This window comes from Pungitius pungitius, chromosome 11, assembly GCF_949316345.1.
Source record: "Pungitius pungitius chromosome 11, fPunPun2.1, whole genome shotgun sequence".
Lineage (NCBI taxonomy): Eukaryota > Metazoa > Chordata > Actinopteri > Perciformes > Gasterosteidae > Pungitius > Pungitius pungitius.
In genome coordinates this window covers 16,133,944-16,154,132 of record NC_084910.1, presented here as the reverse complement: position 1 = coordinate 16,154,132, position 20,189 = coordinate 16,133,944, and the positions used below count along the sequence as shown (strand labels likewise).

Here is a 20,189-nt window from a genome sequence, read left to right as displayed (position 1 = left end):
TTGTTATAAAACAGTGGGCACAGACAGCTCTAAACAAGTGACAATCTTCCAAACCTGAACGTCAGTATCGGCCCTTTCAGCCTTTCATGAGATGTTATGCAGATGTTTTTGGCACCCAAAGGAAGAATCCTACTGACGTTGTCGACCCCCTGACCCTTTCTCTAGCCGTATTATGTCCTTTGTATGCACCAAGAATCCAGGGAATGGCAGACTGGGAGCTGAACAAGTGCCCAGACAGGGACAGGAGGGTGAAGCCGTCCAGAAGGGGATTCTTATTTCCATTACAGCCTCTTCTTTAGTGTGTAGCCCTTTCAATCAATCAATCAAACTTTTATTTCAGACTCAAGGTCCAGATAGTATTTTTTTTCATTATAATATCTATGAATTTCTATTAATTAATCTGTATATGACCTGAGTATTTTAAATATATAAAGGCAAAAAATACAAACCACTTGCAAAAAGCAGGTGTCGACTGAGGATTTAGTTACATTTGTTTTTAGAAATGAATCAATCTTCTTTAAAGATGGCTGATTAAGGGTTATTGCCACCAGATGGAGCTCTAGATTGAGGATTTGTTTTGACTAACACTACTTCCTGCTTTATTGAATCTGACAGTTGGTTTCAAGCTTCTCTAATGTTGCCTTCATGTTTGATAAAAAATGATCATTAGTTGTTTAAAATGCTTTCATGTTTTACTCTCCATGTCTACACACCTAGGAGAGCAGGTGAGTTCATTTTCTCATCTTATATAGAATCTGAGTATGTTTATGCTTCACTTGGTCGCTACTGGCTCGAGTCATTTTGACGTCTGTGGCTTTAATATCATTTGATTATGTTTTCCAATTAACTTTAGGTATTTCTCTTGTTTTCATATTCCAGTGAGGCTGGCCTCTCCTCGTGATTGTGGTCTTGTGATCTCGTTCCGCTCCCTGCTGCTGATTTGTTCCACCATCCTTGGATAATGTTTACTCCGTGCGACTAGACGGGACTTTCAAAGCAGGCTCAGCTTTATTTTGTGGGCCACTTGTTCCGATGTTACTGTCAGTAAGCTAATTAACATGCTGATAAGCGCTTTGACTACCTGCCCTTAAACAACATTCCGCGTATGAGCAGAACCCACGTGGCGGCTCGTTGTCAGTGACAACAATAGGGAGAAAAAAAAAACTATTCAACCCCCCTTTGGTATCTTCAAATTGGAAGTGAAACTTCCTTCTTGTTTGTTTACTGTCAACTAAATTTACAAAAGCATCCCGTCAAACCCGTTTCTTGCTGGTAACAAGCGAACCGGTTTCTGCTCACAGGCGGGCCGATCCATGTCAGCTTTCTGCCTCATGCTGGCAGAGGTCCTAGGGAAAAACCCACTAGTGGTGCGCGGGGGGCCGCTACAGGCTGCGAGGCGAGGCACCGGACGGCCATTATCCCCCACAGACACCGGGAGCAACACCTCAAGTTCCTCGTAGCAGGTAGTATTTATAAACTTGCCCCTACACAAGGATGGGCAAGTCCGGACTTAGAAGCACAATAAGGAAGGGCTTAAGATTGGCGCTTTCACTGTTCAAAACCTGCCGTCTTTGCTTGCGCCTTCCGGTGTAATCGAGATGCCTTCCGTATGCTAGTGAGATGTACGTGTAAGTGTTTTGGATAAGTATGTTTTTAAAATGCGCGTGCATCGGTTTTACAGAGTATGTAAGTGTCTCAGTATCTTTTCAACAGCAAACGTAAGAGTGTCTCATTAGTACGCATAAGAGTGTCTCAATAGTCGGCCCCCTCATAAGGACGGATGCGTGAGGGAATTGTGAGAATTTTTTTTTATTCAACCCTTTAAGTTCACGCAATAACAAAAACTTCCGACAACGTTTAATTTTGAGACTTTGTATTGATTGTAGTTTCACACACTGTTAACTATTAATACATTTATTGTGGTTAGTGCTTTCGAAATTGAGCCCATAATTAATTAAGATAATGATGACTTATTTAAAAATCCACCCTGTTTTGAAAGTTTGCAGAATTGTCACTATGAGAGATTTGGTTCGCACATATTTCATTCAGCATAACATAAAAACATGAGACGAGAGTGAGACCAGGCGGGCCATAGCAGTTAAAACCCTGCAAGAGATGCAGTGAGTTGGAATCTTTGAGACTTCCGCCAGCTCCTGGGCCTCCCTGGTCGTCATGGTTTCCAAAATGCAGAATGATTTGTACTTCAACAAAGTGACCAAATAAGACCCCTAATCCCTTCCCAGCATCAACATGGCCCTCAACACTGTGGACAGCTGACGTAATGACAATAATTAGAAGCCCAAAGCATTCTGAAGGAACAAAATTACACTTCAGAATATATTAAAAAACCCAAACACGCATGTCACATTAGAGTAAAGTTCACAGTCCCGTGCATTCAGATGCTAAGAAACGATGAAGTAAACAAGCCATCAATCAAATTCCTAACATGGATGAAAACAATGCCCGAAAGATTTCCAAGATGCGCACTGTAACTTAATATCAGTTTGCTCTTTTGAATTTCACATGTTCTTTTAAGAAGATTCCAGATGTTAGTTGACCCTAAACTATTAAACCAATCCTCCTTTCTGAGCATCTACTTGTTATTAAACTCGTTGAACTTCACTATCTTCACGTCGCGAGTCACCACCTCCTTCTGCTCCCACCTTTCAAACTCCACATACTTCTCCTCAAAGCGCTGCATCATCACCTGGCCCGTGTTTGGCAGGTTAAAGGGCAGATCCATGGCGGCCTCCTGGTAAAGAATCATCCTTTCTAAGTCTCGGGTCAGCTCGGATTCGCCGGCAGGGACCAGAGCTGTTTGTTGGTTCTTGTCCCCGGCCCTCTGTGGGAAAAGAGGGAGGTGCATGGCGCCTTCAGGCCGCAAAGCCCTAAACTGTGGTTTGGGGGTGGGTTCCCATTTCGGTAGTGGTGGATACTTGTGTGGTATTGGGTCGCTGTTAAATTGTGGCAGACCTCTGTTCATAGGTGATGGGTCACTGTTGAATGGTGGCAGACCTCTGTTCATAGGTGATGGGTCACTGTTGAATGGTGGCAGACCTCTGTTGAATGGTAGCGCTCCTCTGTTCATCGGCGATAGATCTCTTCTCACTTGAGGTGCACCTTGGTCCGCCGGGGACGGGATTTTTACATCAACTTGAGGTGGCTTGAGGTGGTCCTTCTGAACCTCCGTATTGATGGCCGCGCTTGCGCCTGCAGCCTTTCGAATCTCGTGCATGACCCCGCCAACGGAAGCCCTGAGAGACGGGTTGGGGTCCACCATCCTACACACGGAATTGCAGTACGGCTGATCCCCCATGACCTCCTTGATCTTGGCGGGGCAGACGCTGGGCGTGTGAAGTCGGATGCGGGCGCAGAGCTCCGCGATGATCTTCCCCATGGCCCACACGTCTGAGCGCTGGTCCCTCTGGGTGCCCCTCCGCAGCACCTCGGGGGCCGAGTAGGCCGGGTTCCCCATGTCCATGGCAGAGTTGAGGCCAAATTTGAAGAACTTTGCCAGTCCAAGGTCAATGATGACGGCTCTGTTTGTACCGTGCTCCACCTGGAAGACAAATGGTGTTTGGTCACTTTTATTTGATGTATCTTTTAGATAGGGTGAGAAGCTCAGCCATTCACAAGGAGCTTGGAGTGAAGCCGCTGTTCCTTTGTGTTGAAAGGAGCCAGTTGAGGTGGTTTGGGCATCTGGTAAGGATGCCCCCTGGACGCCTCACAGTCTAGCTTGGAAGAGACCCCAGGGGTAACCCAGGACTAGGTGGAGAGATTATATCTCTGCACTGGCCTGGGAACACCTTGGGATCCCCCAGTTAGAGCTGGTAGATGTGGCCCGGGAAAGGGAAGTTTGGGGTCCCCTGCTGGAGTTGTTACCCCCCGCGACCCGACCAGGGATATGCGGTTGAAGATGGATCAATGAGTGGATGGATGCATCTTTATCTTCCAGATTGTAGGACGGCAATATAAATATCTAATTTCACGTTGAAAGGTTGCACGGAAACCTGCGCTGCCCTCAACTCACCATGATGTTGTCAGGCTTGAGGTCTTGATGGACAATATCTCTGGAGTGGAGGTGAAGCAGCCCTTCACACATGCCGAGGATGATGGTGCCTTTGATCGATGGAGACAGCTGCAGAGGCAGAAATACAAGATCAAGTTCAGCTGGCTGGATTGTTTTAACTATTTGTCATACTTTCTACTATTTTCAACATGGGTTTTAAACCTTCTACCCTGCTGATAATAACTTTACCTGTATTTTAGATTTTGCTGCTTTGAAGATGGTGGTCTCTAAGTCCTCCCCGAAGATGAACTCCAGAGGAATGATCCATTTCCCGTCTGTGAGATTTATGTTGCCCAGAAGCTTCACTATGTTGGGATGTCTTGCTTTTCTGCAGAGACGTGGCAGTGGTCATGGAGGGAAATTCATTCATTCATATGTAGTACAGTACAGTACATGTCATTTATGTAAGTCGCTTTTATCCAAAGCGACTTCCATTGCATTATAACCCATGCATTACATTTTGACATGGCACATGGGGCAGCCGGAATTGAAATCGCCAACCTTGTGGCTCCCAGAGCATGACGCTACTCCATGCACCACCATCGCCCCATGTAAGCATATGCCATATGTAAGCAAAAAAATACTGCTCGGGTACCCTGGTGTGAGGCTTAAAACGACGCCAGCTTTGACATTTGATTACTACATCAAAACGCCCTAAGAATTTGGCTTCTCTTAATAGTTTTCCACTCGTACTCAGCTGACATTATTAAAACTCCTCTTACTTACTTGTACACCTCACACTCTCTCTCCAGGTCCTTCCTGTTGATGAGGTGTTGGGGAACCTTCTTTATTGCAGCCCAGGTGTCGTTGTACTTCTGCTTGTACACCTTCCCAAAGGCTCCCTGTGCCAGAGTGTCGGTGGAGAACGCCATCGAGGCCACGACGACTGCAGAGTGAAGGCAGCTTGTTTCAATAATCTCTTTAAAGGCTCAGATCAAACGATGTCGTTAAAAGTAACAAAGCGTGTTGATTATGGATGTAATCAAAATTTGATTGTGTTTGTGGCCGTGGTGCAGGAGAGTCCAGGTGACACAATTCAATTCAAATGATTGTGTTCATCAGCTCTATTTTTCAGCTGATAGAAAGCAGTCGAACTTGAAAAGTGTGCAATGTGTCACCCATTGAGTACTGTTAAAACTTCAGTATATTCTGCTGGTAAGTCTTATGTACTTTAGTTTTAAATAAATGCCTGCTACTAGACTGTGGATTATTATTAGTTGTTGGTATTGCTCTTCTTACTTGAAGTAAAATAAAACTGAATACTTCTTCCACCATGAAATCAAACATGTTTAATAATAATAACCAGCTTTTAGTGAACTACAGAGCCACACAGTGACTTTGTATTGTCACATTTCTCTGCAAGTACTGTCTCGCTTACAAAAGTTTCTTTTCAAATTAGAACAGGTGGCATTTAAAAGAAATTAATATTCTCAGGAAGGGTGCGTCGCTTCTGTCGATTAAAACTGGTTCCTTAATTCTTCAGATAGTTGAAGCCTCATCATCCGTTTGTTTGGATTCTAGTGAAGTGAACGTTTGTTTAGTGTCAACATTAGACTAGATGAACAGATTAGTTTTGGGATGTGATGGTTTCGAGACAGAGGATGTTGCATGTGTACAGACTGTAAAGCCCACTGAGGCAAAATTTGCAATTTTGGGCTATACAAAATAAAATGAATTTAATTTAATTAGAGACAAGATGTGGGCAGGAAACATTGTGGAATCATCATATCCAAAAGTCAGTTGATCATCCTCTGCACCCCATTTACTCAAAGGGTCGCAAACCAATCCCAGTCTGCATTAGGTGAGAGAATGAAGACACCTTGGGCTGGTCACCTGTCAATTGCAGGGCCCACATGGGTACAGACGCTCACTCTCCCATTAATGCACCCTTTTGGTCCTTTTAGAGTCCCTTATCAACCCACCCATTGTGGGAGGAAGTAGAATACCATGAGGGAACCCTCGCAAGCACGTGGAGAACACACAAACACCACCCAGATAGGTGCTGAACAGGTTTGAACCCGGAACCCTCTTGGGACTAACTAACCGCCACTATACCAATCTGAATCCTGACTTTACCCCAGAACATGAATAAATAATGCAGGAAAAGCAGGGCCCTTCAGAAGCACGTCCGTGAACCCTGAGAGCACCTGATCTGTGAATACCAGCTTCCACGGACATGGCCTCCAGTCAGCAGCACATCTTGTAAAGACTTTAAGCTTGTTTGTTGTAGTATGGAGATATTTTAATAAAAGCTGACGAACTGCTAAGTTCTGTTTGTCTTTGCATGAGCTGGAGCACCAAATTGCCAGCACACAAAGAGGACGACTCATTGCAAAAAGGAAGGAAAGGAAGTAGAGGAAAGGGTTCCTGATCAAACTGAATACAGATGTTCCCAGAGTGGACAGACCTATAGGTTCTATGTTGTAACAAAGACATCTACTTACGTTGCTGCTGTAGAGGGAAAGCGCTGCTTCAGGTCTGAACACGGATGCACATAGTTGATCCTTTATACCCGCCAACACAACTTCAGGCGCCACGTCCACGGCCTCCAGCGCAGCAGGCACGCCTCGGCGACGCAAGAATGTGAAACACACCGTTTACCAATGAATATCGGAACCAATGGGAAAAAAGAACATGGTTGATAGACAGATAGTGACTGTGTCATGTGACTGTGTGGATGAGTAACACTGATGCAGCGGAGATGAGACAGAAGGGGGGCGGGGGCTTCCCCACACCTGTGAGCAGGTGGAAAATACAGGAGTTTCACCTCTTATATATACACTCACCTAAAGGATTATTAGGAACCTCATACTAATACTGTGTTTGACCCCCTTTCGCCTTCAGAACTGCCTTAATTCTACGTGGCATTGATTCAACAAGGTGCTGAATGCATTCTTTAGAAATGTTGGCCCATACTGATAGGAGAGCATCTTCCAGTTGATGGAGATTTGTGGGATGCACATCCAGGGCACGAAGCTCCCGTTCCACCACATCCCAAAGACGTTCTATTGGGTTGAGATCTGGTGACTGTGGGGGGCATTTTAGTACACTGAACTCATTGTCATGTTCAAGAAACCAATTTGAAATGATTGAAGCTTTGTGACATGGTGCATTATCCTGCTGGAAGTAGCCATCAGAGGATGGTACATGGTGGCCATAAAAGGATGTACATGGTCAGAAACAATGCTCAGGTAGGCCGTGGCATTTAAACGATGGGGGCCTAAAGTGTGCCAAGAAAACATCCCCCACACCATTACACCACCACCAGCAACCTGCCCAGTGGTAACAAGGCATGATGGATCCATGTTCTCATTCTGTTTACGCCAAATTCTGACTCTACCATCTGAATGTCTCAACAGAAATCGAGAATCATCAGACCAGGCAACATTTTTCCAGTCTTCAACTGTCCATTTTTTGTGAGGTCTTGCAAATTGTAGCCTCTTTTTCCTATTTGTAGTGGAGATGAGTGGTATCCGGTGGGGTCTTCTGCTGTTGTAGCCCATCCGCCTCAAGGTTTTGCGTGTTGTGGCTTCACAAATGCTTTGCTGCATACCTCGGTTGTAACGAGTGGTTGTTTCAGTCAAAGTAGCTTTTCGATCAGCTTGAATCAGTCGGCCCATTCTCCTCTGACCTCTAGCATCAACAAGGCATTTTTACCCACAGGACTGCCGCACACTGGATGTTTTTCCCCATTCTTTGTAAACCCTAGAAATGGTTGTGCGTGAAAATCCCAGTAACTAAGCAGATTGTGAAATACTCAGATCGGCCTGTCCGGCACCAACAACCATACACTCCAAATTGCTTAAATCACCTTCCTTTCCCATTTTGACATTCTGTTTGGAGTTCAGGAGATTGTCTGGACCAGGACCACACCCCTAAATGCATTGAAGCAACTGCCATGTGATTGGTTTTTTAGATAATTGCATTAATGAGAAATTGAACAATGTTCCTAATATTCCTTTAGGTGAGTGTACAATCTAATGTAGAAGGCCCAATAAAGGGGTTTGTTATAAAACAGTGGGCACAGACAGCTCTTAACAAGTGACAATCTTCCAAACCTGAACGTCAGTATCGGCCCTTTCAGCCTTTCATCAGATGTTATGCAGATGTTTTTGGCACCCAGAGGATGAATCCTACTGACGTTGTCGACCCCCTGACCCTTTCTCTAGCCGTATTATGTCCTTTGTATGCACCAAGAATCCAGGGAATGGCAGACTGGGAGCTGAACAAGTGCCCAGACAGGGACAGGAGGGTGAAGCCGTCAAGAAGGGGATTCTTATTTCCATTACAGCCTCTTCTTTAGTGTGTAGCCCTTTCAATCAATCAATCAAACTTTTATTTCAGACTCAAGGTCCAGATAGTATTTTTTTTCATTATAATATCTATGAATTTCTATTAATTCATCTGTAAATGACCTCTGTATTTTTAATATATAAAGGCAAAAAATACAAACCACTTGCAAAAAGCAGCTGTCGACTGAGGATTTAGTTACATTTGTTTTTAGAAATGAATCAATCTTCTTTAAAGATGGCTGATTAAGGGTTATTGCCACCAGATAGAGCTCTAGATTGAGGACTAACAATACTTCCTGCTTTATTAAATCTGACAGTTGGTTTCAAGCTTCTCTAATGTTGCCTTCATGTTTGATAAAAAATGGCTCATCTGAGGAATAGCTTTTTACATTCTAAGTAAACAAGCCATCAATCAAATTCCTAACATGGATGAACACAATGCCCGAAAGATTTCCAAGATGCGCACTGTAACTTAATATCAGTTTGCTCTTTTGAATTTCACATGTTCTTTTAAGAAGATTCCAGATGTTAGTTGACCCTAAACTAACTATTAAACCAATCCTCCTTTCTGAGCATCTACTTGTTATTAAACTCGTTGAACTTCACTATCTTCACGTCGCGAGTCACCACCTCCTTCTGCTCCCACCTTTCAAACTCCACCTACTTCTCCTCAAAGCGCTGCATCATCACCTGGCCCGTGTTTGGCAGGTTAAAGGGCAGATCCATGGCGACCTCCTGGTACAGAATCATCCTTTCTAAGTCTCGGGTCAGCTCGGATTCGCCGGCCGGGACCAAAGCTGTTTGTTGGTTCTTGTCCCCGGCCCTCTGTGGGAAAAGAGGGAGGTGCATGGCGCCTTCAGGCCGCAAAGCCCTAAACTGTGGTTTGGGGGTGGGTTCCCATTTCGGTAGTGGTGGATACTTGTGTGGTATTGGGTTGCTGTTAAATTGTGGCAGACCTCTGTTCATAGGTGATGGGTCACTGTTGAATGGTGGCAGACCTCTGTTCATAGGTGATGGGTCACTGTTGAATGGTAGCAGACCTCTGTTGAATGGTAGCGCTCCTCTGTTCATCGGCGATAGATCTCTTCTCACTTGAGGTGCACCTTGGTCCGCCGGGGACGGGATTTTTACATCAACTTGAGGTGGCTTGAGGTGGTCCTTCTGAACCTCCGTATTGATGGCCGCGCTTGCGCCTGCAGCCTTTCGAATCTCGTGCATGACCCCGCCAACGGAAGCCCTGAGAGACGGGTTGGGGTCCACCATCCTACACACGGAATTGCAGTACGGCTGATCCCCCATGACCTCCTTGATCTTGGCGGGGCAGACGCTGAGCGTGTGAAGTCGGATGCGGGCGCAGAGCTCTGCGATGATCTTCCCCATGGCCCACACGTCTGAGCGCTGGTCCCTATAGGTGCCCCTCTGCAGCACCTCGGGGGCCGAGTAGGCCGGGATCCCCCCGTCCATGGCAGAGTTGAGGCCAAATTTGAAGAACTTTGCCAGTCCAAGGTCAATGATGACGGCTCTGTTTGTCTGGAAGACAAATGGTGTTTGGTCACTTTTAAAGTTTGATGTATCTTTTAGAAGCTCCTCCTATGTGTTGAAAGCAGCCAATTAAGTTGGTTTGGGCATCTGGTAAGGATGCCCCCTGGACGCCTCCTTAGGGAGGTGTTCCAGACACGTCTAGCTGGGAAGAGACCCCGGGGGTAACCCAGGACTAGGTGGAGAGATTATATCTCTGCACTGGCCTGGGAACGCCTTGGGAATCCCCAGTCAGAGCTGGTAGATGTGACCCGGGAAAGGGAAGTTTGGGGTCCCCTGCTGGAGTTGTTACCCCCGCGACCCGACCAGGGATATGCTGTTGAAGATGGATCAATGAGTGGATGGAATCATCTTTATCTTCCAGATTGTAGGACAGCAATATAAATATCTAATTTCACGTTGAAAGGTTGCACGGAAACCTGCGCTGGCCTCAACTCACCATGATGTTGTCAGGCTTGAGGTCTTGATGGACAATATCTCTGGAGTGGAGGTGAAGCAGCATTCACACATGCCGAGGATGATGGTGCCTCTGATAGATGGAGACAGCTGCAGAGGCACAAATACAAGATCAAGTTCAGCTGGACGGGCATCAAGTATGTCAACCAGAAACTAAGTCACATCTATATATCTATATCTATACTATGTCCAGATTTCATTAATAAACGTCAAGCTGAAGGTGATATTGTGATGACTCTGTGGTTCAGGTTTACTATAAGGAAGATAATCTTTATCCTAAAGCGATGCACACTACACGTGTCCATGGTGACCTTCCTTAATTGGCCCAAACCTTCTTGTAATGGAAAATAAATATCATGATGGCCAAATTAGGTTTTTTGTGTGCTCATAACTTGGTCTCTAAGTCCTCCACAAAGATAAACTCCAGAGGAATGATCCATTTCTCGTCTTTGAAATGTATGTTGCCCAGAAGCTTTACTATGTTGGGATGTTTTGCTTTTTTGCAGAGACGTGACAGTGGTCATGGAGGGAAAATTAATTCATATGTAAGGGCTGCCTGGGTACGCTGGTGTGGGGCTAAAAACAACGCCAGTGGTGCTGTAAAAATATCTTAATAGTTTTCCACTCGTACTCAGCTGACATTATTAAAACCCCTCTTACTTACTTGTACACCTCACACTCTCTCTCCAGGTCCTTCCCGTTGATGAGGTGTTGGGGAACCTTCTTTATTGCAGCCCAGGTGTCGTTGTACTTCTGCTTGTACACCTTCCCAAAGGCTCCCTGTGCCAGAGTGCCGGTGGAGAACGCCATCGAGGCCACGACGACTGCAGAGTGAAGGCAGCTTGTTTCAATAATCTCTTTGAGTCTCTGAACAAACAATGTTCTTAAAAGTAACAAAACGTGTTTTTTATGGATCTGATCAGACATTTTGATTTGAATTATTTGGTAGAAATCTATTCTTTTAAAAGATCTTCTTCCAAGTGCTGTTACTTTTTGTCATTGCTGCCTTACTTGGTTTTTTGAATGTTACAGTGTTTGTTTGGGACTTTTACTTTTTGTATAAGACTTATGTGCGTGTGGCCGTGGTGCAGGAGAGTCCAGGTGACTCAGATAACTTTAAATTATTATTGCTCCTCAGCTCTATTTTTCACTTGATATAGAAAGCAGTCAAACTTAATCCAAAGAAGAAATAAATATTCCTTAGAAAGGGTGTGTCACTTCTGTGTCACTTCTGAGTAAGACTGGTTCCTTAATTCTTCAGAAAGTCAAAGCCTCATCATCCGACTGAACGTTTAGTTTCACTTAACTAGAATCAATATTACTTGTTGACTAGTTGAACAGATTAGTTTTGGGATGTGATGGTTTTGAGACAGAGGATGCTGCATGTGTACAGACTGTAAAGCCCACTGAGGCCAAATTTGCAATTTTGGGCTATACAAAATAAAATGAATTTAATTTAATTAGAGACAAGATGTGGGCAGGAAACATTGTGGAATCATCATATCCTCAAGTCAGTTGATCATCCTCTGCACCCCATTTACTCAAAGGGTTGCAAACCAATCCCAGTCTGCATTAGGTGAGAGACAGAAGACACCTTGGACTGGTCACCATTTAATTGCAAGGCCCACACAGGGACAGACGCTCACTCTCCCATTAATACACCCTTTTGCTCCTTTCAGAGTCCCTTATCAACCCACCCATTGTGGGAGGAAGCAGAATACCATGAGGGAACCCTCGCAAGCACGTGGAGAACACACAAACACCACCCAGATAGGTGCTGAACAGGTTTGAACCCGGAACCCTCTTGGCACTAACTAACCACCACTATACCAATCTGAATCCTGACGTTACCCCAGAACATGAATAAACAATGCAGGAAAATCTGGGCCATTCAGAAGCACATCCGTGAATCCTGAGAGCACCTGATCTGTGAATACCAGCTTCCACTGACGTGGCCTCCAGTCAGCAGCACATCTTGCAAAGACTTTAAGCTTGTTTGTTGTAGTACGGAGATATTTTTTAAAAAGAAGACAAATTGGTAAATTCTGTTTGTCTCTGCATGAGCTAATTAACATGCTGATAAGCGCTTTGACTACCTGCCCTTAAACAACATCCCGCGCGTGAGCAGAACCCACGTGGAGGCTCGTTGTCAGTGACGACGATAGGAAAAAAAGAAAAAAAAAACATTCCACCCCCACGTCCCTTTGGTATCCTCAAATTGAAAGTGAAACGTTTTGTTTTTTTAATGTCAACTAAATTTACAAGAGCATCCTGTCAAACCCGTTCCTGCTGGTAACAAGCGGACCGGTTTCTGCTCACAGGCGGGCCGATCCATGTCAGCTTTCTGCCTCACGCTGGCAGCGGTCCAGGGGAAAAACCCACTGGTGGTGCGCGGGGGGCCGCTACAGGCCGCCCGACTGCGAGGCGAGGCACCGGACGGCCATCATCATCCCCCACAGACACCGGGAGCAACACCTCAAGTTCCTCGTAGCAGGTAGTATTTATAAACTTGCCCCTACACAAGGATGGGCAAGTCCGGACTTAGAAGCACAATAAGGAAGGGCTTAAGATTGGCGCTTTTCGCTGTTAAAAACCTGCCGTCTTTGCTTGCCCCTTTCCGGTGTAACTGAGATGCCTTCCCTATGCTAGTGAGATGTACGTGTCAGTGTTTCGGATGAGTATGTATAATGTTTTAAAAATGCGCGTGCATAGGTTTACAGAGTATGTAAGCGTCTCAGTATTTTTTCAACAGTGAACGTAAGAGTGTTTCATTAGTACGCGTAAGAGTGTCTCAATAGTCGGCCCCTCATAAGGACGGATGGGTACCGTGGGATTGTAGGAGTTTTTTTCTGCTCTCTTTATGAATTCTGCACATTAATTTCATAAATTAACGTAATATTCAAAAAACTTTTTGTTGTTGCTTGGTGCCTTCAAAAAAAAGTGGAGAGAGCGTCCCTCTCAATGCCGGACCGCCAGGGGAAAGTGTTACACACTGCAAGTCGAGGCTTCATCCAGAATGCCAGATACGTTTATTCTGTGAATATAAAAGAAAGTGAAAAGCACATATATTCCTCAAAAAGTCTGTCTGTCCTTCCGAACGTTTGTCTGAGACACTTGTTCTATACTAACATTGTGAACACACAAACTGAACCTAATAACCCCAATGACTGGCACTGCAATGGCGGTAAAACACTAGCGCAAATAGCTAAGAATGCTAACCCCTCGCTAGCTGCCCTCTTCCTAAGCACTAACACGTAATAACATTTAGACATGCCACCACAAAAACAGGCAAACTAAGCATACGTACACAATATACTGTAGCGTTCCGTGCCAATAAGGAGTCAGGTTTATAATAAATTGGGTTTATTCTCTTCACACCAACCAAACACAGGTCTTCCAGCACACCCGACCCCCCCAACATTCGCGCCCAAAATCCCCGGAAGGGGCGGCACCCCAACCCTGGTCCACGCGACACTAACAGTAACAGAACCATATACATTTTGGAACTTCAGACACGTTACATTACCCCCCCCCTTCTTAGGTCCTCGTCCCCGAGGACAAAGTCTTTAAGCCACAGTGGCGTCCGCCACTTCCTCCTTGGTCGGCCCACGGGCGTCGTAATTTCCCCGTGTCCCCGGCCAGGTGGCTCCAATGCCGCAGGTGGCAAACTGCGTGCACTTGCGGTGTCCCCCGGGCTACCTGCGGCGACTTCCCGGTTAGGTGATGCTACGACGGGCATCCAAGGCATTTCCTCCTCTTCCCCAGCTGTCTGAGGGGAGGCAATGCCCCGGTAAGGCGCCAGCCTGTCCCGGTGTAACGCCACCCGGCGCCCCCTGCCAGGCATCTGCACTCGGTAGACGACCTCTCCCAGCCGCTCCAGGACCAGACACGGCCCCACCCAGTGGCTATCCAGCTTAGGGCACCTGCCTTTCTTCCGTTTAGGAGTGTAGGTCCACACCAGCTCCCCAGCCGCGAAGTGTCGGCCCTTGGCACGGACATCATAATTTCTTTTCTGCCGCACGCCCGCACTACGCATTTGCCTGCGGGCATACGCATGTGCCGAGTCTAAGCGGTCCTGTAGTCGCCTGGCGTAGTCTGGGCCCGCAGGGACCCGCGGTGCATCCGGGGGTCGTCCAAAGGCCAGCTCCGCTGGCGTCCTCAACTCTCTGCCCAACATGAGGAGGGACGGTGTACATGAAGTGGAGTCATGGACTGCAGTGCGACACGCCATCAGGACCAGGGGCAAGTGCATATCCCAATCGCGCTGATGGTCGGCAGTCAGGATAGCTAGCTGTTCGCCCAGAGTGCGGTTGAATCTTTCCACTAATCCATCACTCTGGGGGTGGAGTGGTGTTGTACGGGTCTTTGTGATGCCCAGACGTGTACACATTGTGGCGAAAATCTTTGATTCGAAATTTCTCCCCTGGTCGCTATGGATTGACTCTGGCACCCCCAGCCTACTGATTATCCCCTCCACTAGGGCATCAACAATGGTCTCGGCCTCCTGGTCCTTAATGGCATAGGCCTCAGGCCATTTAGTGAAATAATCCACAGTAGCGAGTATGTAGCGATTGCCTCTGTCTGTGAGTGGGAGAGGCCCCAGCACATCTACCCCTAGCCGCTGCATGGGCTCCCCCACTGGGAACTGCTGCAGCTGAGCCCTGGACTGGCCCGGTGGTCCTTTGCGAGCAGTGCAGACATCACAGCACCGACAAAAGTCCTCAACGTCTCTCCTCAGCCGCCCCCAATAGAAGGCTTGACGGACCCGCCGGAGTGTTTTGGTCACCCCAAAGTGACCAGAGCCTGCAGAGCCATGCATGGCCTTGAGAACAGCCCCCTGCATCCCTCTGGGCACCACCGTCTGCCACTTTTTCTCTCCCGACGCTGGCTCTAACCATGCTCGCTGAAGGACCCCGTCATCCATTAAATTTAGCCCACAGCCCTTTTGTCCATGGGGAGAGAGCTGCCACCTCCTCCCAGGGTGGCCGCTGCCGCGCCTCCACCCACAGCATCACAGGCTGCATATCCGGGTCTTGTTGCTGTTCAGCGGCCCAGGTAGCACTGTCCACCACCAGCAGCTCTCTACAAGCCATGCCAGTCTCTTCACACTCTTCTCTGTCCCGCTTGTTTGGCCCCAGAACCAGCTGCTGTTCTCTGGCCTCTCTGCGGTCACAATACCGGCAGCCGTCTTCAGTGCAGGGTCGACGGGACAGTGCGTCCGCGTTGCCATGCCGTTCTCCAGCGCGGTGAACCACGCTGAACTCGTAGCCTTGCAGCTCCTCCAGCCAACGAGCCAGCTGTCCCTCCGGCTCTCGGAATGTCATCAGCCACTGTAGTGAGGCATGATCAGTGCGTACAGTGAAGGGGCGGCCACACAGGTAGTACTTAAAATGCCGTGCGGCAAAGACGACAGCAAGCATCTCCCTACGTGTGACGCAATACCGCCGCTCAGCTTTATTCAGGGCTTTGCTGTAGTAGGCCACAACCCTCTCCCCTTCCGGCCATGCCTGCGATAGGACTGCCCCCACTCCATCGCCGCTGGCATCTGTGTCCAGAACAAAAGGCACTTCGGGGTCAGGGGCTGCCAGGATGGGTGCGCTTGACAGAGCCTCCTGGAGGGTGTTGAATGCATATTTACAGTCCTCTGCCCACACAAAGGGCTGGTCCTTCTGCAGTAGCCTGTACAGGGGGGCAGCAATGCCTGAAAATCCACGCACAAATTTCCTGTAATAGGAAGCTAAACCTAAAAAACGTTTTAGTCCCCTCTGGTCTGTCGGGGTGGGCCACTCATGTATGGCACGCACCTTTTCTTCCACTGTGCCGATACCCTCGCTGCCTATTCGGTGCCCCAGAAAGGTCAGCTCCCTGCACAGCAGCCTGCATTTGTCCGGGTGTAACTTCAGTCCAGCCCCCTTGATCCTTTTCATAACTTTGCGCAGTGCGGCCATAGCCGAATCAAATGAGTTGCCATGGGCCAGAATGTCATCTAAATACACCAGGCACTCTGTGTGTGGAACCCCAGCTAACACCCTCTCCATTAACCGTTCGAATGTGGCAGGCGCGTTACACAGTCCAAAACAGAGCACTTTAAACTGCCACAGCCCCTTTCCAGTGCAGAACGCGGTCTTGGGCCGGGCCTCTTCGGCCAGGGGGACCTGCCAATAGCCGCTCCTCAAGTCCAAGGACGAGAACCAGGAAGAGCCAGCTACTAGGTCCAGACATTCATCCACGCGTGGAAGGGGGTAGGAGTCCTTCTTGGTGACGTCATTAAGCCTCCTATAATCCACGCAGAAGCGCCACTCACCCCCTTTCTTCGGCACCATCACGACTGGTGATGCCCAGGGGCTCTCAGAGGGTTCTATTATGCCGGCTCGCTGCATTTTCTCCAAAGCCTGCTCCGCTGCGTCTTGCCGGCCCAGGGGAAGGCGACGTGGGCGCTGCCGTATAGGCGCAGCATCACCCGTGTCAATTGTGTGCTGAACGAGAGAGGTCTGTCCCAGCTTCTCCTCGTTACATGAAAAACAGTCGCGGAACTCCAACAGCAGCTGCCATAGTCGCTCCTGCTGCTCAGCATCCAAGTCCCCTGCACTTCTTTGCCAGACCTCGCGCAGAGCTGTCATCCTCTTCGCTTCGCTCTCATGCAGACTCTCACAGCTCTCCACCGCAGACGGGGTCAGCCTACAGCCGACAGGAGAGTCCAGGCTACGGGTGGTTAGCTCAGGGTCAAACCGAGGCGCCGACAAGTACGACCTGGCTGTCCTTGTCTGTTTCCCTTCCCCCCCACAGCACCTGTGAGGCCCGGCTGCATGTGTAGCTGCGCACTGGGGATCCAGCGGTCTCATAGGCACCACCTGCCCACCACTAAAACTCAGTGTGGCTTTCCCCAGGTCTAACTGACAGCCTTGTTCCCGCAAAAAGTCCAAACCTAAAATACAGGCATCTTGTACTTCTTCTACCCACACAGTGTGTCTCATTTTCCGCCCCCCCACAGTCAATATCAGCTGCCCTCTCCCTTTCATCGGTGCTAGCTCACCAGTTACTGTGCGGAGCTGAACTGCGGTGTCCTCCAACTGCGTACCCGCTGGCACCACCTCCGGCCGGACCACGGTGACCGTTGACCCTGTGTCCACTAGGGCGGTGCATGAAACACCCCCGATGCAAATGGGGATATGGCAGAAGTCTGATATGGAAGTCCTTCCCACCACAACCACATTCTGGCCCCGGCCCATGCTGTACTCAGAGGCGATGCTGGTCCCAACCAGTGATGAACGGGACTTTAGGGTGGGGGCACGCAGCGTCCCGTCTACTGCGTCCCCTTGCCGTTTCCCAGAGCTTTAGTTGAGGCAGGGCAATTCTTCACCAGGTGTCCAGCTTGGCCACAACCCCAGCAGAGACGCGGCTGTTGTTGTGGCCGTACCGGGGCTTGTGTTTGTTGACGTCTGGCAGGAGGCATAGCCAACCCTCTGATCATCTCGGTCACCTCATCCACCCACAGCGGCCGCTCTGACATTGTCTCTCCAACCTTCCTGACTATTGGAGAAGCATCGTGCTGTGCAGCGCTCATGACCATCTCCCTCTCCAGCGCGTACTCCAGTGCGTCAGTCAGGGTTTGGGGGCGAGCCAGCTGAGTGTGCACTCGCAGATCAGATGGGGAGAGCGCCCTGATGAACTGATCACGTGCAAGCTCCGTTTGCACCGGTATGGGCATATGCGCGTATGCTCGCCGCGTCAGTCCTTCGATGTCGTTCGCCAACGTGCGCAGGGGTTCCCCAGTTCGCCTCTGGCGACCATGCAGCTCTGAGCGCAGCAGCTCCGAACGAAAACATTGTCCAAACCGGCGCCCCAGAGCACTAGTCAGGGCTCCGAAATTATCCCTCTCACTCGGGTCCAACAGCAGCAGGCAAGACAGCGCATCATCCGTCAAACAAAGGGCGAGCTGGAGGGCTTTCTGTTCATCTGACCAGCTGTTTGCACGAGCTAAAAGTTCGAACTGAGCATGAAAAGCCTCCCAGTCCGACTTCCCCGCATATTTCGGCGTTTTTATGCCCACCGGCACTCGCGGTCCAAGGGCGCCGCCATCTTTGTTTACGCTTTCTCCATGCACGTTCCCGGGCAGCAATTTCATCCGCGCCGCGCAGCTAGCTTCAGCGCTAGCCATCGCTAACCCAGGACCCGCAGCGGACGTTGGCGGCTGCAACGTACGCTCCATCTCTCCCCTTGGACTGTCCACGGCAAAACGTTGCCCTCCCATCACCTGAACATGACGCGGATATCCGTACTCGCTGTCCTCTTCCTCCTTCTTAACACGGAAACCTCTGCCAAAGGAACGCTCCATTTCCACCCGACAAAGTGTCCTCCAACCGTAGTCCGCCAAAGCCCGAGCGGTCGACCACGTTATCAGGATTAGATTAAGTTTACTTCTGACACCAGTTGTAGCGTTCCGTGCCAATAAGGAGTCAGGTTTATAATAAATTGGGTTTATTCTCTTCACACCAACCAAACACAGGTCTTCCAGCACACCCGACCCCCCCAACATTCGCGCCCAAAATCCCCGGAAGGGGCGGCACCCCAACCCTGGTCCACGCGACACTAACAGTAACAGAACCATATACATTTTGGAACTTCAGACACGCTACAATACATTTTCCTCACCAGTGAAGATAACAGACAGTGAAATACACATTCTCAAAACGTCTGTAGCTGTGTCTTAAAGCGGCCACATACGTCACTTCCGCTGCGACTTGCCGGTCCTGTTCCCTCGTCTCCTCCGAACGCGGTCGGGGCACGCAGCCCCCCAGGAGCCGATTTGGAGGGCACATCTGACCTATCCTTTGCGGCCCAGCATATCCCATCATGCAGTGAGAGGATTTAATTTATTCAGGACGGAGGCGGGTGATCCGTCAGCACGGAAATGTGTTCACTTTTAAATATAACAATAGAATTAACTCGTTGGTACGCAATGTTAGGACATAAGACTACTAGGCCATACAGTCCCATGTCAGTAACCTTTTGGTTCAGCCAATGCAGTTGTTGGAGGACCAGCCCAGGTCTACGAAGGCTGCTGAGGGCTGGAGGCTACAAGGATGCAGCCTTGCGACCTTGGGACACAGCTTGTCTGTCCTTTCGACGTTGGTTTGAGACACTTGCTCTATCCAAGTGTTACAACGCCAGTCATACCTACATAATCCGCCACTGCCACCTATTGGCGGACATAAGTGCTGCTCCGAAGCCACTCCAGGGGAAAGAAAGCAGGCTCAAAAAGCAACACAAATATGTTTTCCAACACAATAACCAAAACACATATACAGGGGAATTGTACTAACTAATAAGACAACTTAAACAATGTTATCCTTTCAAACAAACCTGGGGTGCCACACAAGCAAAGGTATTCATTATTTATTGGAACTGATTAGTCTAGTTCTAAAAGCTTTTTGAATATATAAGGAACCGTTTCTGAGCCAGTTCTCACATATCTTTTATGGACAAGCTTTCTACTCCTTAGATCATAAAACACTGGTGAAGGATCACAGGCTGTTTTGTCTTGAGAAGTTTCCTAAAAACCGACTAAAATTCAAAGTGATGTTGTGCAAAATATCCTTTTTTTCTTTGTATTTCTCTTTTGACAAATGCAATAGAGCCCTGTTTGAGTTTTGAATAAATGTAATGTTTCCTGCTTGTCTGTTTGTAAATCTAGAATTTTATTTTTCACTTACATAATCAAACTGAATTTAAAAATGATGAAATGTACAAAAACCTTAAGGGGCATCTTTAACTAAATAGCTATTATAATAGAAATGACATGAGCTGCAATAAAATAATTGTCATTAATTTAC

The 20,189-nt window shown here is 48.1% G+C and overlaps 2 protein-coding genes across 2 annotated transcripts; both read right to left on the bottom strand.

Annotated features, from left to right (window-relative positions):
- Positions 1-1,865: 1,865 nt before the first annotated feature.
- Positions 1,866-6,605, bottom strand: LOC119197424 (uncharacterized). Its single transcript, XM_037453700.2, has 5 exons — positions 6,514-6,605; positions 4,796-4,955; positions 4,259-4,397; positions 4,031-4,138; positions 1,866-3,559 (listed from the first exon to the last, which is right to left on the bottom strand). Exons 2-5 carry the CDS (start codon positions 4,939-4,941, stop codon positions 2,594-2,596), a joined length of 1,359 nt encoding a protein of 452 aa, XP_037309597.2. The 5' UTR covers positions 4,942-4,955; positions 6,514-6,605; the 3' UTR covers positions 1,866-2,593.
- A 2,416-nt stretch (positions 6,606-9,021) lies between these two features.
- On the bottom strand, positions 9,022-16,804 carry clasp1b (cytoplasmic linker associated protein 1b). The gene is made up of 6 exons (XM_062565542.1): positions 15,327-16,804; positions 14,035-15,259; positions 11,021-11,180; positions 10,340-10,379; positions 9,454-9,891; positions 9,022-9,186 (listed from the first exon to the last, which is right to left on the bottom strand). Exons 1-6 carry the CDS (start codon positions 16,734-16,736, stop codon positions 9,022-9,024), a joined length of 3,438 nt encoding a protein of 1,145 aa, XP_062421526.1. The 5' UTR covers positions 16,737-16,804.
- Between the last annotated feature and the right edge of the window lie 3,385 nt (positions 16,805-20,189).

Bases quoted from the DNA above. Each gene is read 5' to 3' on its own strand.
- LOC119197424 (XM_037453700.2), bottom strand. From the start codon at position 4,941: ATGGCGTTCTCCACCGACACTCTGGCACAGGGAGCCTTTGGGAAGGTG. The intron at 4,139-4,258 runs GTAAAGTTATTA...CTGCCTCTGCAG, and splicing joins CAGCAAAATCTAAAATACAG to CTGTCTCCATCGATCAAAGG. The intron at 3,560-4,030 runs GTGAGTTGAGGG...TTTGTCTTCCAG, and splicing joins TCAAGCCTGACAACATCATG to GTGGAGCACGGTACAAACAG.
- clasp1b (XM_062565542.1), bottom strand. From the start codon at position 16,736: ATGCAGCGAGCCGGCATAATAGAACCCTCTGAGAGCCCCTGGGCATCA. The intron at 15,260-15,326 runs GTGGCAGCTCTC...GGGGTCCTTCAG, and splicing joins AGCGGCCACCCTGGGAGGAG to CGAGCATGGTTAGAGCCAGC. The intron at 10,380-11,020 runs GTAAGTAAGAGG...CCTCCACTCCAG, and splicing joins AGAGAGTGTGAGGTGTACAA to AGATATTGTCCATCAAGACC.